The following is a 12,968-nucleotide window of genomic DNA, read 5'->3' on the forward strand; positions in this document are numbered from 1 at the left end:
CTTTATACTCCACTACATCTCGGATCCAAATATTGTACTTTTACTCCTCCTTTTACGCTACATTAATTTGAAAACATTAGTTACTAGTTACTTTGTAGATTTTGATTATTATTACAAAACATACATTAACCACTTCAGCCCTATATACAGTGGCCATTTGAAAATAGCTGATCTACAAGCTCACAATGCGTCGCGATGTGACGCAATGTGAGCTTGTAGAGGCTATTTTCAAAATATTTGTATACATTTGAAAACTTGAAACTGGACATTCTGCATAGTGAGTACTTTCTACTTTTGGTACTTTAAGTACATTTTGAATTCTGGACTTTTACTTGTACTTGTAGTTCTATATTGCCGTATTGATACTTTTATTTAAGTAAAACAATTGAGTACACTGTATGTGTGTGTGTGTGTGTGTGTGTGTGTGTGTGTGTGTGTGTGTGTGTGTGTGTGTGTGTGTGTGTGTGTGTGTGTGTGTGTGTGTGTGTGTGTGTGTGTGTGTTTACTGTTTGTGTGACCATACATACAGTATAGCCCCTGGTGTTTTTCATGTCCACGGTGGGTCATTGTGCCGTCTGGCAACTAATGCCGTCTGAGACAAGTCCAGCAGAGCTTCTCTCTAAATATACCCCAACCTAATTACCCCTCCTCACTGCCTTCTCTGTTTACACAGGCCCTCCTTAATATGATCTTCACGTCCTCACACAAAGATCCCATTCTGTACCGTTGCATGCTTTCCCCCGGCATGGATTTCCTATGTTTAGTTTTGTGCATCATTTTGAAGAGATAGGCAGGCCCCTTAATGTGTACCCTCTGACAAACTGTCAGCCGTGTTACATTCCAGCACTTAAACCATTCGAAGCAAATACTTTAGAAGAACTGCTAAAAATGTAAACAAAGTACATTTCACAGTGAATATAAAGGAATAATGACCATTTTCTTTTCTCCCAATTATCCATGTTTTGTCAGTGGTGGTTATATATCTAATATGAAAAAGAACCAGTGTTTTTATTGCATTTTTTTTTACAAGTACGGTATCTGAAAATGCTAATCTACAAACTCAATCCGGTCGTTTTAACGCACCCCTCACCAACCTTAATCCAGTCGGACCAATGCTATGTCTAACCAAAGTATGCCTCCCGTTTGATCCGATCTAGTGGAAAGGCTAGTCACATTAGCTTCGGATGGCTATCTGTTGTTAGCTTAGACACTGGACTGCGCCATCTTGATTGTGCACGTGCACGCACACACACTTTCAGTCGCTTATTAGTCTCATTAGTCTTATTAATCCCCTCCCAGGCGGCATTTCTGGTCAAAACAACGCTTATTGCACGGAGCCTGGCGGTCGCAGTAATGGCGCTGGCCTATGCTTCTCCTCGGCTTGTGAAACAATAACAATCAATCCGAAAACACACACACCATTAGTCTGACATCTGGTCGCAGTGTTTTGGATCTTCAAAATAAGGGTTGAACGGGGCGATATCCTGGCATGTTATTAATTAATCCTGGCGGATTAAGGGTTAAAACCGTGTTGTTTTTGTCTCCTCAAAGGGGTGGTGAGGAAGGATCCATCCACTGCACCGCCCCAACAATTTGCCAATATAGTCCCACCGTCGACACAGACCCGTCACCCATCTCAAGTGTGTCCATGTTCTTTTTCCTCGCCGAGCAGCGGAACAAATACATAATTCACCCCGCCGGACAGCGCGACATTGAGGCATGAGGAGTCATCTGTGTCTCCTCTAAAGGCGATCCGTTTGGAGGCTGTCACATCTGTCTTCTTCAAACAGGAAGTGGGCACTGCGTCTGTCACTTTAGTTGTGTGTCAGGGGATAGTTCTGAGGACCCCCCCCCCCCCCCCCCCGCTCCCCTCCCACCCTCTCTGACTGTAGTTAAGGGGAGCCACCATTGTGGTGCTGGGTGACCTCAGCCACCACCAATCCTATGCTGATGTCTTCTTTTCTTTGCTTTACCCACCACCACCCCTCCTCTCCCACCCTTCCTTTTTCAAAAGCATGCAGAATAAGCTGAAACCTTAGTCCATTTGTATTATCAGGACAAAAAGAGACCATTGAGGGAAAGGGGGAGTGGGGGGTGAGGGTGATGGTGGGTGCCAGGGGTCAAGGGAGGGGGTGGGGGGTTTAGTCAGAGAGTCCCCTTCCACCCCTGCTGGGTCGAGTGGAGGGGTGTTATTGTGTATGTTGTGCAGGCAAGTGTGTGTGTGTGTGTGTGTGTGTGTGTGTGTGTGTGTGTGTGTGTGTGTGTGTGTGTGTGTGTGTGTGCGTGTGTGTGTGTGTGTGTGCGTGTGACTGTGTGTGCGTGTGACTGTGTGACTGTGTGTGTGTGCGTGTGACTGACTGTGTGTGCGTGTGACTGTGTGTGTGTGTGCGCGTGTGCGTGTGTGTGCGCGTGTGTGTGTGTGTGTGCGTGTGTGTGCGTGTACGCGTGCGTGTGTGCGTGCCCACATTTGATGGAAGTTGCATCTGTGCTGCTGTGCATTATCTCAGCTGGGAGAGGCGTCAGTATTAAGCAGTGCAATGCAGTGTGGTGCAGGAGGGTGGGGGAGGTTTTGTTGATGGTGGAAGCTTGAAGAGAGAGAGAGAGAGAGAGAGAGAGAGAGAGAGAGAGAGAGAGAGAGAGAGAGAGAGGGTGGTGGTGGTGGTGGGAGGGGGGTGGAGCTGTGGCTCTGGCTCTCTCATGCTGCAACAGGAGTTTAGTCTAGTCAAGCCTCCCTGCCCTACAGGACAGCACAGGGCCGAGACATAATACAGAGAGAGAGAGAGAACAGGGGACAGAAAAACCTGCCATGGCGCTGGACCTGTTGATACAGCAGCCCTGAGAGCAACCGTAAAGCACCTCCAGTGCGGACTTTACAGTGGATGCTATCATGCTTTGGGGGTTGGCGTTGTTTAGCATTTATTTACTAAAGTTCTTGGGGGACTTCAGTTTCCTGACCATATCCTAAATGTTATCCTTGGGCAAAATGCACTCCAGAGCAAAGTCCAGGAGCTGTGACAACTACCTGAGCATTAAGGTAGGTGCTGGAATGGAGTTCTCTGACATCTCTGCCCTCTCATTATGGCTGGACCGGCCCCGGGGCGGTGTTTGACCCAAATCCTATATATGTACAGCAGCCGGCCTGTGATTTCTCTGTCTCGTGAGGTTTTGCTATATTTAGTCCTTTTTCATTTTCAAAGTTTTCTGTGCCATGTTTTATTTCTGTTGAATACACAGCTGAGGTTTTCTGGGAAGGTCCTGCAGCTTGTTTGTACAATACGTGACATGTGCCTGTTATTATACATCCTGGGGAACTACAATAGGTTTTTTCTTTCCTTTATGTTGGAGATTCTAGACGACTGCTATTGGATTGTGTTGAACGGGTAATTTTAAATCTTACACATAAGGATAAGGGAGAGCTGTTGTCCTAACTCTCAACAGTGCAAGTAAATCCAAAGTTGTTTTGTGTTGTTGTGTTTGTGGAGCACTTTGAATTCACTTTGAATTCGGAATGCATGACAGAAAATAACAGAAGAAAACTTTAGAGATGGTCCATGTCACGTTTTTCACTTTTCTAAGTGGCATGGAATACCTTGTTAGACTATGCAGTGTTGCATGGCATGCAACATCATAAGTCTAACAAGGTATTCCATGCAATGCATGCTTGCATGCTCTGTCTGTTTTTTCCAGGGATTCACCTGTTGTTGCACCCTGACGTGTTCATGCTAAAGCCGTGGCCATGGAAAATATGTTTTTGTCAATAATTCATATCCCCTTAAACCCTATATAATATACTTTATTGACCGGGATCCATCAGGGCTCTGTACTAGGTCTGCTAGTATGTCCCCCTACACCAAATATCTTCACCATTGTACACATTGTGAGGTTGTAGATCAAATATTTTCACCAAATGTAAACTGTAGGTGCCACATTTGGTTAAAAAATAGGATTTACATTTGTCCCGTGTTCACCCAACAGTTTTCGCTAGATTGTTGCACTCTATTGTCCCTACTGTCATGCCTGATTTATACTCGGTTGTGCCAAAAATAGCAGATCTACACTTTGTGATGTAGGTCTGCAATCTTCATTGCACAATGCACGACTATCAGGCTTCACTCACAACAGGCCTGAGAGCGCAGCTCACCTCTCCTGCTTCTTGTTTGGCAGAATTGGCACCCACTGAACCATAATTGTATGTGCAGTATTTGTGCTTTGTGTGTGCGTGCGTGCGTGCGTGCGTGCGTGCATGCATGCGTGCGTGATGTTACTATCTATAGGGTCTGTGCGGTGTGACGTCTTCTGCTCAGGAACAATATGCTGTCCCAAGCTGTTTACATCCTGTTGTAGGACACAGTCATGAACTGTCCACTGATGGCAGGAGTCAACTCTCTGATAACGACTGTGGGAAACTGGGCACAATGTACAGAAACTGCACCACACACTCTGATGCTTACATTATCCACATGAAACTTGGCACACATATCGACGAACGTAGCAGATCTACAAGCTCACAACAACACTTGTACACAGTTAGTGCCTGTCTCTTGCTGTGCCACATGCAGGCCTCTGTCAGAGCTGCTTGTGTTTGACACACAGTTGCTATGGGCTTGTAGAGTTAAAGTTTATCTGCTGAGATAACACTTACAACAAGTGTCTTTTTACAAATCCACCTCATTATTGTGTGTGTGCACGTGTGTGTGCGGCGTGCGCGTGCGTGCGTGCGTGCGTGCGTGCGTGCGTGCGTGCGTGCGTTTTAACAGATAATGAGGATGTTATGGTTGTGAGTTTCCAGTACCAGGTCTTGATTTAGCAGAGGTGCCTCGACAGATTGCATTCTCTCCCACTTTAGACCCTCTCAGCTTGAGACCTCAAACGAATGTTGGGTCAAAACAACACTGACACAACCCCCCACCCCCGGTTCCTGTCTCTCCCTCTGTTTCAATACCATTTACAGTACATTGTACTAGACCTTTCAAATGATGCGATTTACGAGTGGAACTACGGCATAAGCTTCAGTTAAAAGGGACAGAAGTGGTTCAGGGAGGTAGACCAGTTACAGTCTGGGAATATGAGTGTTCTCGGTTCAATTTCCAGGTGTTCTTGACATAATGCCGAAGGGGTGCTTGAGCAAGACGCTGAGCCCCTTAACGCTGCTCCTCATGAGCGAGTTGGTGCCTTACATGACTGCCTCTGCCATTGTGTGACTCAGGGTATGTAATGGACAAACTGCAGTGTGAAAGATGCTGTATACATCAGTGATTATCAAAGTCTCAGAGACCCAGGGGTCCCCATGCAGCAGAAATTATGTTATGACAGTTAGGAGGAACCATAATGCCATATATGGACCCTTACAGATCTGCAACTTCAAGTGTTTACATGTAAACTGAGTTATGGGGGTCCGTGGTAATATACATACCAAACTGGGGGTCCTTGAACTTAAAAGGTTTGAGAACCAGTGTTAGAAATGCAAACCATGCCTGGGCCGTGGCTCAGTGGTCCAGGCACCTTGGCTGGTAATCCAGCCTGGCAGTGTGCCGCGGGTTCGACTCCCGATCCCGACGGCCTTTACTGCATGTCACTCCCCCGTCTCTCTCCCCAATTCCTGTCAGCCTACTGTCTGTCCCTCTATAAAAAAATAAAAAATAAATAAAGGCAGAAGCCGCAAAAAAAACTGCATTTCTGCATGGTCTGCATTTAGAAATGCAAACCATTTACCATAATGTACCAGGCAACCAATATGAAGTAGCTCAAGGTCAAAGGTCAAAGTCCTTGGAAATGACTGTGATCATAGAGGATTTAAAATAAATATCTGTTATGAAGTAAGTTGAGGAGAACACCTCGGGGTGGGGGTGGGCTGGAGAGGTACTAATTAGAGGGGAGAGAGGGTGGGGTGTGGGGGGGGGGGGGGGGGATTTGTGTTCGGTTTTGATGTGAGCTCCTATTTGAAGAGATGGGATCAGTTCATGAGTGAAAAAAGAGGGACGTACTCCACCATTCTCTCGTGAGGTAGGATTTCTATTGGCACACATCAAAAGGCAGAATCACACAGCAGCTCGGACAGTGGAGTGAGGTCTCAGCGGTTCCTTTGTGGGGCTCTTGGCACCTGGCAGAAGGGCAGGTCTGAGCAACCTGCAGGCTCTTTGTTGCACCTGTCCAGGAAAGCCCTTTTTATACCCTCTGTGTCCTGTTGTAATTCCATATACAGTACCTTTGAAGTATTCTTGGATCACTTTTGCATTGCAGTATAATATAATGCTGCAAGTAACTCACAGGCCAAATGCTTAACCATTGTCTTGCCTTGTAATGCGTTTTTTATTATAGGTTCTCATTCTCAACAACATTCAACCTGGCATTCGGTGGCTAGTGAGGGCTCCACCGGTCCAGGGGTTAGTTAGTGAGTGTTTTTGATTGATTGGGTTATTGATTGAATACTTTATAAGTAATATAAATAAATAATGTAAACAGTACAAAGATACAGTACGGCATTGAGGCTAAAAGTACAACACAAAGTCATGGGGACTTGTTTCCATTGTATTTTGTGGTCCTGTGTGAGCTGACTGAATGGGGCTCCACCAGTCAAGGGTTCTAGCACTGGTTATCAAACTCCCATATTATTTTGGGGGATCCCCAGATGATTATCTTACTGTGCATCATTGTTTTCTCACTCAACATTAAGTGCATACGGGATATCTGCACATTTCTAAAGTTACAATTTAATGAACAAAGGGAGTCTACCAGCGAGCCTAAGCCTAATACGGCTTTCTCGTGCGTAACAGGAGCAGAGGACAACAGTTGCAGAAGAAAGGATAGACACTGGAGCAGAGCGGACAGTTTAGGCCTAAGCCTTTTTGAGGGGCGCTAGCCCCTCCTATATATACAGCTTTGGTCTCAATATTTGCCATTGACAATGAAAGGAGAAATTAGGACAAATGTCCACCAAAGTAAATTGAACCAACCAATCGCATAAATTCAGTTGTTCATGAGATGTTGTAGTGATAAGAGCACCCCTCACTTCACACAGGTGTGATTTTTATTATTCAGGCGCTAGTACAAAGAATGGACTGACATTTCGATCTTGCGATCTTCCTGCAGACTCTGAGGAAGATCCGATCTACAAGCTCACAATGCCTGTATGAGGCTCCACTAGTCTAGGTTCACCCGTTTTGAATGCTATCAACCGATAATGACCAGTAGGTCACTTATCACTCGAAGGCAATCGAGCCAGCAGAAAAAGGAGTGTGTGCGGCTCCATGAGTCCAGGACTCTAGGTTAGTGAGCTGGCTGCGTGGGGCTCCAGGGCTCTAGGTTAGTGAGCTGGCTGCGTGAGGCTCCAGGGCTCTAGGTTAGTGAGCTGGCTGCGTGGGGCTCCAGGGCTCTAGGTTAGTGAGCTGGCTGCGTGAGGCTCCAGGGCTCTAGGTTAGTGAGCTGGCTGCGTGGGGCTCCAGGGCTCTAGGTTAGTGAGCTGGCTGCGTGAGGCTCCAGGGCTCTAGGTTAGTGAGCTGGCTGCGTGGGGCTCCAGGGCTCTAGGTTAGTGAGCTGGCTGCGTGAGGCTCCAGGGCTCTAGGTTAGTGAGCTGGCTGCGTGGGGCTCCAGGGCTCTAGGTTAGTGAGCTGGCTGCGTGAGGCTCCAGGGCTCTAGGTTAGTGAGCTGGCTGCGTGGGGCTCCAGGGCTCTAGGTTAGTGAGCTGGCTGCGTGGGGCTCCAGGGCTCTAGGTTAGTGAGCTGGCTGCGTGGGGCTCCAGGGCTCTAGGTTAGTGAGCTGGCTGCGTGGGGCTCCAGGGCTCTAGGTTAGTGAGCTGGCTGCGTGAGGCTCCAGGGCTCTAGGTTAGTGAGCTGGCTGCGTGAGGCTCCAGGGCTCTAGGTTAGTGAGCTGGCTGCGTGGGGCTCCAGGGCTCTAGGTTAGTGAGCTGGCTGCGTGGGGCTCCAGGGCAGTGAGCTGGCTGCGTGAGGCTCCAGGGCTCTAGGTTAGTGAGCTGGCTGCGTGAGGCTCCAGGGCTCTAGGTTAGTGAGCTGGCTGCGTGAGGCTCCAGGGCTCTAGGTTAGTGAGCTGGCTGCGTGGGGCTCCAGGGCTCTAGGTTAGTGAGCTGGCTGCGTGAGGCTCCAGGGCAGTGAGCTGGCTGCGTGAGGCTCCAGGGCTCTAGGTTAGTGAGCTGGCTGCGTGGGGCTCCAGGGCTCTAGGTTAGTGAGCTGGCTGCGTGAGGCTCCAGGGCAGTGAGCTGGCTGCGTGAGGCTCCAGGGCTCTAGGTTAGTGAGCTGGCTGCGTGAGGCTCCAGGGCTCTAGGTTAGTGAGCTGGCTGCGTGAGGCTCCAGGGCTCTAGGTTAGTGAGCTGGCTGCGTGAGGCTCCAGGGCTCTAGGTTAGTGAGCTGGCTGCGTGAGGCTCCAGGGCTCTAGGTTAGTGAGCTGGCTGCGTGAGGCTCCAGGGCTCTAGGTTAGTGAGCTGGCTGCGTGAGGCTCCAGGGCTCTAGGTTAGTGAGCTGGCTGCGTGGGGCTCCAGGGCTCTAGGTTAGTGAGCTGGCTGCGTGGGGCTCCAGGGCTCTAGGTTAGTGAGCTGGCTGCGTGAGGCTCCAGGGCTCTAGGTTAGTGAGCTGGCTGCGTGGGGCTCCAGGGCTCTAGGTTAGTGAGCTGGCTGCGTGAGGCTCCAGGGCTCTAGGTTAGTGAGCTGGCTGCGTGGGGCTCCAGGGCTCTAGGTTAGTGAGCTGGCTGCGTGAGGCTCCAGGGCAGTGAGCTGGCTGCGTGAGGCTCCAGGGCTCTAGGTTAGTGAGCTGGCTGCGTGAGGCTCCAGGGCTCTAGGTTAGTGAGCTGGCTGCGTGAGGCTCCAGGGCTCTAGGTTAGTGAGCTGGCTGCGTGGGGCTCCAGGGCTCTAGGTTAGTGAGCTGGCTGCGTGAGGCTCCAGGGCAGTGAGCTGGCTGCGTGAGGCTCCAGGGCTCTAGGTTAGTGAGCTGGCTGCGTGGGGCTCCAGGGCTCTAGGTTAGTGAGCTGGCTGCGTGAGGCTCCAGGGCAGTGAGCTGGCTGCGTGGGGCTCCAGGGCTCTAGGTTAGTGAGCTGGCTGCGTGAGGCTCCAGGGCTCTAGGTTAGTGAGCTGGCTGCGTGGGGCTCCAGGGCTCTAGGTTAGTGAGCTGTCTGCGTGAGGCTCCAGGGCTCTAGGTTAGTGAGCTGGCTGCGTGAGGCTCCAGGGCTCTAGGTTAGTGAGCTGGCTGCGTGGGGCTCCAGGGCTCTAGGTTAGTGAGCTGTCTGCGTGAGGCTCCAGGACTCTCCTCCTGTTACAAACCCCTGGTGGCTTCATGCTTCACTGGACGCCTGGTGCGCAACTCCTTTTGTGTCCCTGACCCACTAAATGTGCCTGTGAGTGTGACTACCTCTTTCCCCTTCACCCTTGCTCTATTCTTTCTTTCTTTCTTTCTTTCTTTCTTTCTTTCTTTCTTTCTTTCTTTCTTTCTCCTTTTCCCTCCCCCCACCTCTTTATGTTATTTTTCTCACAATGCCCTCTGACACAGATCACATATATGTCATTGGGTGACAGGAGAGATATCTGGTCTACAATCTTGTTTATTGACGGATGACGTATTTGACTTGCTTAGTTATATACATCTAATAACTGATATAGTCCTTAACATTCATATTGTTCTTGCATTTACTCACGGTGGAAAAAAACATCTGTGTGGATGTACTCATCATGACACCAACAATTGCACAAAAAGAAAACTCTGGTGTTGAGAGTATTCGTTCGACTGCTTCTATGAGATAACTCAATTCTCATTTTACACTGGGACCTAAAGTTGTTTTGTTACTGATAATGGTAATTCCTCTGTAAATGTTCGCCCACAACCCTGCCAGGTCATCTTGGGAGTGACCCACCCCGTGGGTCCCAATCCACTGGTTGAGAAACGGTCATTTCTACTGTGCTTAGTTAGTTAGTATACTGGCATTGTTCAGCATGCATCTGGAACAGCTGTCAAAACAACCGGGGTTGTGGGGACAGCGGCATCCCACCTGGATCCTCTGCCTATTAATTACCATCCTGGCTCTTTACCTCCAGCCTGCCTGCCACAGCCAGACGGCTATAAATACCATCCTGGCTCTTTACCTCCAGCCTGCCTGCCACAGCCTCTTTACCTCCAGCCTGCCTGACACAGCCAGACCAGACGGCTATAAATACCTACACCACCGGAGAAAAGGTCTACTACCGGAGCCCTGAGTCCTGGTTGAGGCTCTGAGGCTAGACACACACACACACACACACACACACACACACACACACACACACACACACAAACACACACACACACACACACACACACACACACACACACACACACACACACACACACACACACACACACACACACACACACACACACACACACACACACACACACACACACACACACACACACACACACACACACACACACACACACACACACACACACACACACACACACGTGGCTTACAGCAGAGGGGAAGCAGTGGTGTTGTGGCTAAAGCTTGTTGTGGCTAACACCGTAAATGGCAGATCTAGACGCTCACAGCGCATCTCACCCCTGGCGTGCTGTGAACTTGTAGATCTGTTATTTCTGGTTACGCGTCACCCGCGCGCAACTAAGTACAGTATATAGCTCAGGCCTCGGCTCCATGGCTGTGCTGAGACATGCAGATGATGTCTCCCACTTGCCAGGTGAAGTGAGTTTCTGAATAGGCCCTTGGCAACGTGTGCGCGTGCACGTGCACATGTGTGTGTGTGTGGAGGGGGCCTATGAAGCGATGTATTGCCAGCATGCTGAATGTGTACACATTGTTCAAAGCCACCATTGTGCTGCCTGGTTTTAGCAGTGACTTTGTAAAGGTTGGGTTCTCCCTGGTCAGCCTGTCCGGTGCAACAGGTTGAATGAGCAGCCGATTTATAGTCGAGCTCAAACAAACAAAAAAAACCCCTCTCTGCTCTGCTGATTAATCGCTTTTCAAAGCGCCGCTTTTGTGGCCCAGCAGCCGTTCCTCTCCGCCTTGGGAACCCGAGGAACGACTCTCCAGGCCGCTCCGAAAACCCTGAAGCCCTCACGCTTTCCTCCCATTGTTAGCTTTCCCTCAATAAAAAAGCCAGTGTTATTCTTTTCCTCCCTGGCGCAACAGTGACTAATGCCCAGAGACATTTTTGTGTCTCTTGTCGAGAGAGAGAGAGAGAGAGAGAGAGAGAGAGAGGCTGCATGGCTGCTAATGGAAGTGGGCGTATTTTTTTCTTCGTTTCAGGGCACCAGCGGGCGTACAGTACACAGCGCTTAGAGAGGCGGAGGAGAGCACAATGGGGGCCTTGTGGTGGTGATGCCGTGGTGTGTGTGTGTGTGTGTGTGTGTGTGTGTGTGTGTGTGTGTGTGTGTGTGTGTGTGTGTGTGTGTGTCTGTGTGTGTGTGTGTGTGTGTGTGTGTGTGTGTGTGTGTGTGTGTACTGATGCACTCTGAGTCTAGTCACTCTCCGCTAATTGATGGTGCTGAAGGGTCGGGACCCATGTGTGGGTCGCGGACCAATTTTTATGGGTCGCGAGTATTTTTTGTTTTCCTATATTTTGTTCTTCTATTATTTCAAATGATGTTCCAAAAATTCCCCCCATAATTCCATACAAAATCCATTAATTAAAGGGAAAATATACTTTCACTACTAGTAAGAAGTAATCAAATAGCAGATCTACAAGCTCACAACGCAATGCGCCCATTCAATTTCCCTGTTGGCTCCAGCGTGCAATTAACCCGAAGAAAATCTGGCTTTAAACGTATAGTAAAAAGCCTGGGAGAGAGGCACCTCAGAGGCCTTAACAACAAACACTGACCTTCTACTTTTTACGATCTGTCTACTGCTACGCTGTCCTGCAAATTCTAAAACTTGGCATTGACAATCAACTGTAAGTTAACACCCTACCTCCCACGATCTAACCTCCCCCTCACATACACACAAACACACGCGCATAGTTATCTGTCCTGTTGTTCTGGACTTTCCCTGGCAGCCCTCTCTCTCTATCTGTGGAGGCAGATGCCTCCATTGCCCTGCTGTGTTCCACTCGGGAAGGACGGGAGATGGAGTGGGGGGTGGGGGTGACTGAACTCCATGTGAACACGATGACCACACCACCAGCAGGTCAACCTCATCCTCCGAGAGCACTGGAGTCCCAGACCAGTGCCACTCACAACCCTGTCAGTAGCACGGGCCTGCCGTGCATGTGCACCACAAATGGCAGATCTGTAAGCTCACAGCGCCATCTCACAGCGACGCGTTGTGAGCTTGCAGATCTGGACTTTTGTGGTGGGGCGCGCTGCCGGAGCACAACTAACTATAAATCAGGCTTAATGACCACTAAGGGTCAGACAGAGTGAGCGGTGACATGGTTGTTATTGGAGGGCTTGCCAAACTGGAGTCTAGTCTGGACTTTCCAGTTCTGCTGTTTGTGTCCGCTGACAGTGACGTCACATTCCGCCCCCCCAGGTGTTTCCCCTCGCTTTAATGGAAAGACCAATATGGCCGACACTTCCCGTGAAGTTCAGGCTTCCTGACAGTTTGACTCCGGGTCACTCGGCACTCCTCTGCTGGTCTGTTGTGAGGTGACACATACTGTAACACAAAAGGTACACAAAGTTTGGCAAAACGTTGCACAGAGAAACGTTGCACAGGGTCCCAACTCAGATATGGGTAGCTAAAGCTACTAACAGGCCATCCATATATTTTATTTCTCAAAACATCAAAAGTTACAATGGAGGGTACATGCGCATGACATCATCACCATACCCAGAAGTTATTCAGGAACACCTACTGAGTCGCAAAAACCTACATTCTGGCCTTGACAGCCCATACTGTACATCCAAACAGAAAGGTTGATTTGCCACTCACTTTATGCATACGCATAACCTCTATATCAGTGGTTTTCAACCAGTGGTCCGGGGACCACCAGTGGGCCTTGGGGGGGTTCCAGGTGGTCCCCAGCTGAGTTG

The 12,968-nt window shown here is 49.4% G+C and overlaps 1 protein-coding gene across 4 annotated transcripts in view; it reads left to right on the forward strand.

Annotated features, from left to right (window-relative positions):
• Nucleotides 1-2,805: 2,805 nt before the first annotated feature.
• The window catches only part of plekhg4b (pleckstrin homology domain containing, family G (with RhoGef domain) member 4B), a 57,385-nt gene continuing 47,222 nt past the window's right edge, over nucleotides 2,806-12,968 (forward strand). For all 4 annotated transcript variants that reach the window (XM_079502804.1, XM_079502806.1, XM_079502805.1 and 1 more), the window contains exon 1: nucleotides 2,806-3,034. In XM_079502804.1, the coding sequence (XP_079358930.1) occupies nucleotides 2,966-3,034 (69 nt within the window). In that variant the 5' untranslated portion in view covers nucleotides 2,806-2,965. The remainder of the gene's footprint in view (nucleotides 3,035-12,968) is intronic.

This window comes from Electrona antarctica (assembly GCF_951216825.1).
Source record: "Electrona antarctica genome assembly, chromosome: 6".
NCBI lineage: Eukaryota > Metazoa > Chordata > Actinopteri > Myctophiformes > Myctophidae > Electrona > Electrona antarctica.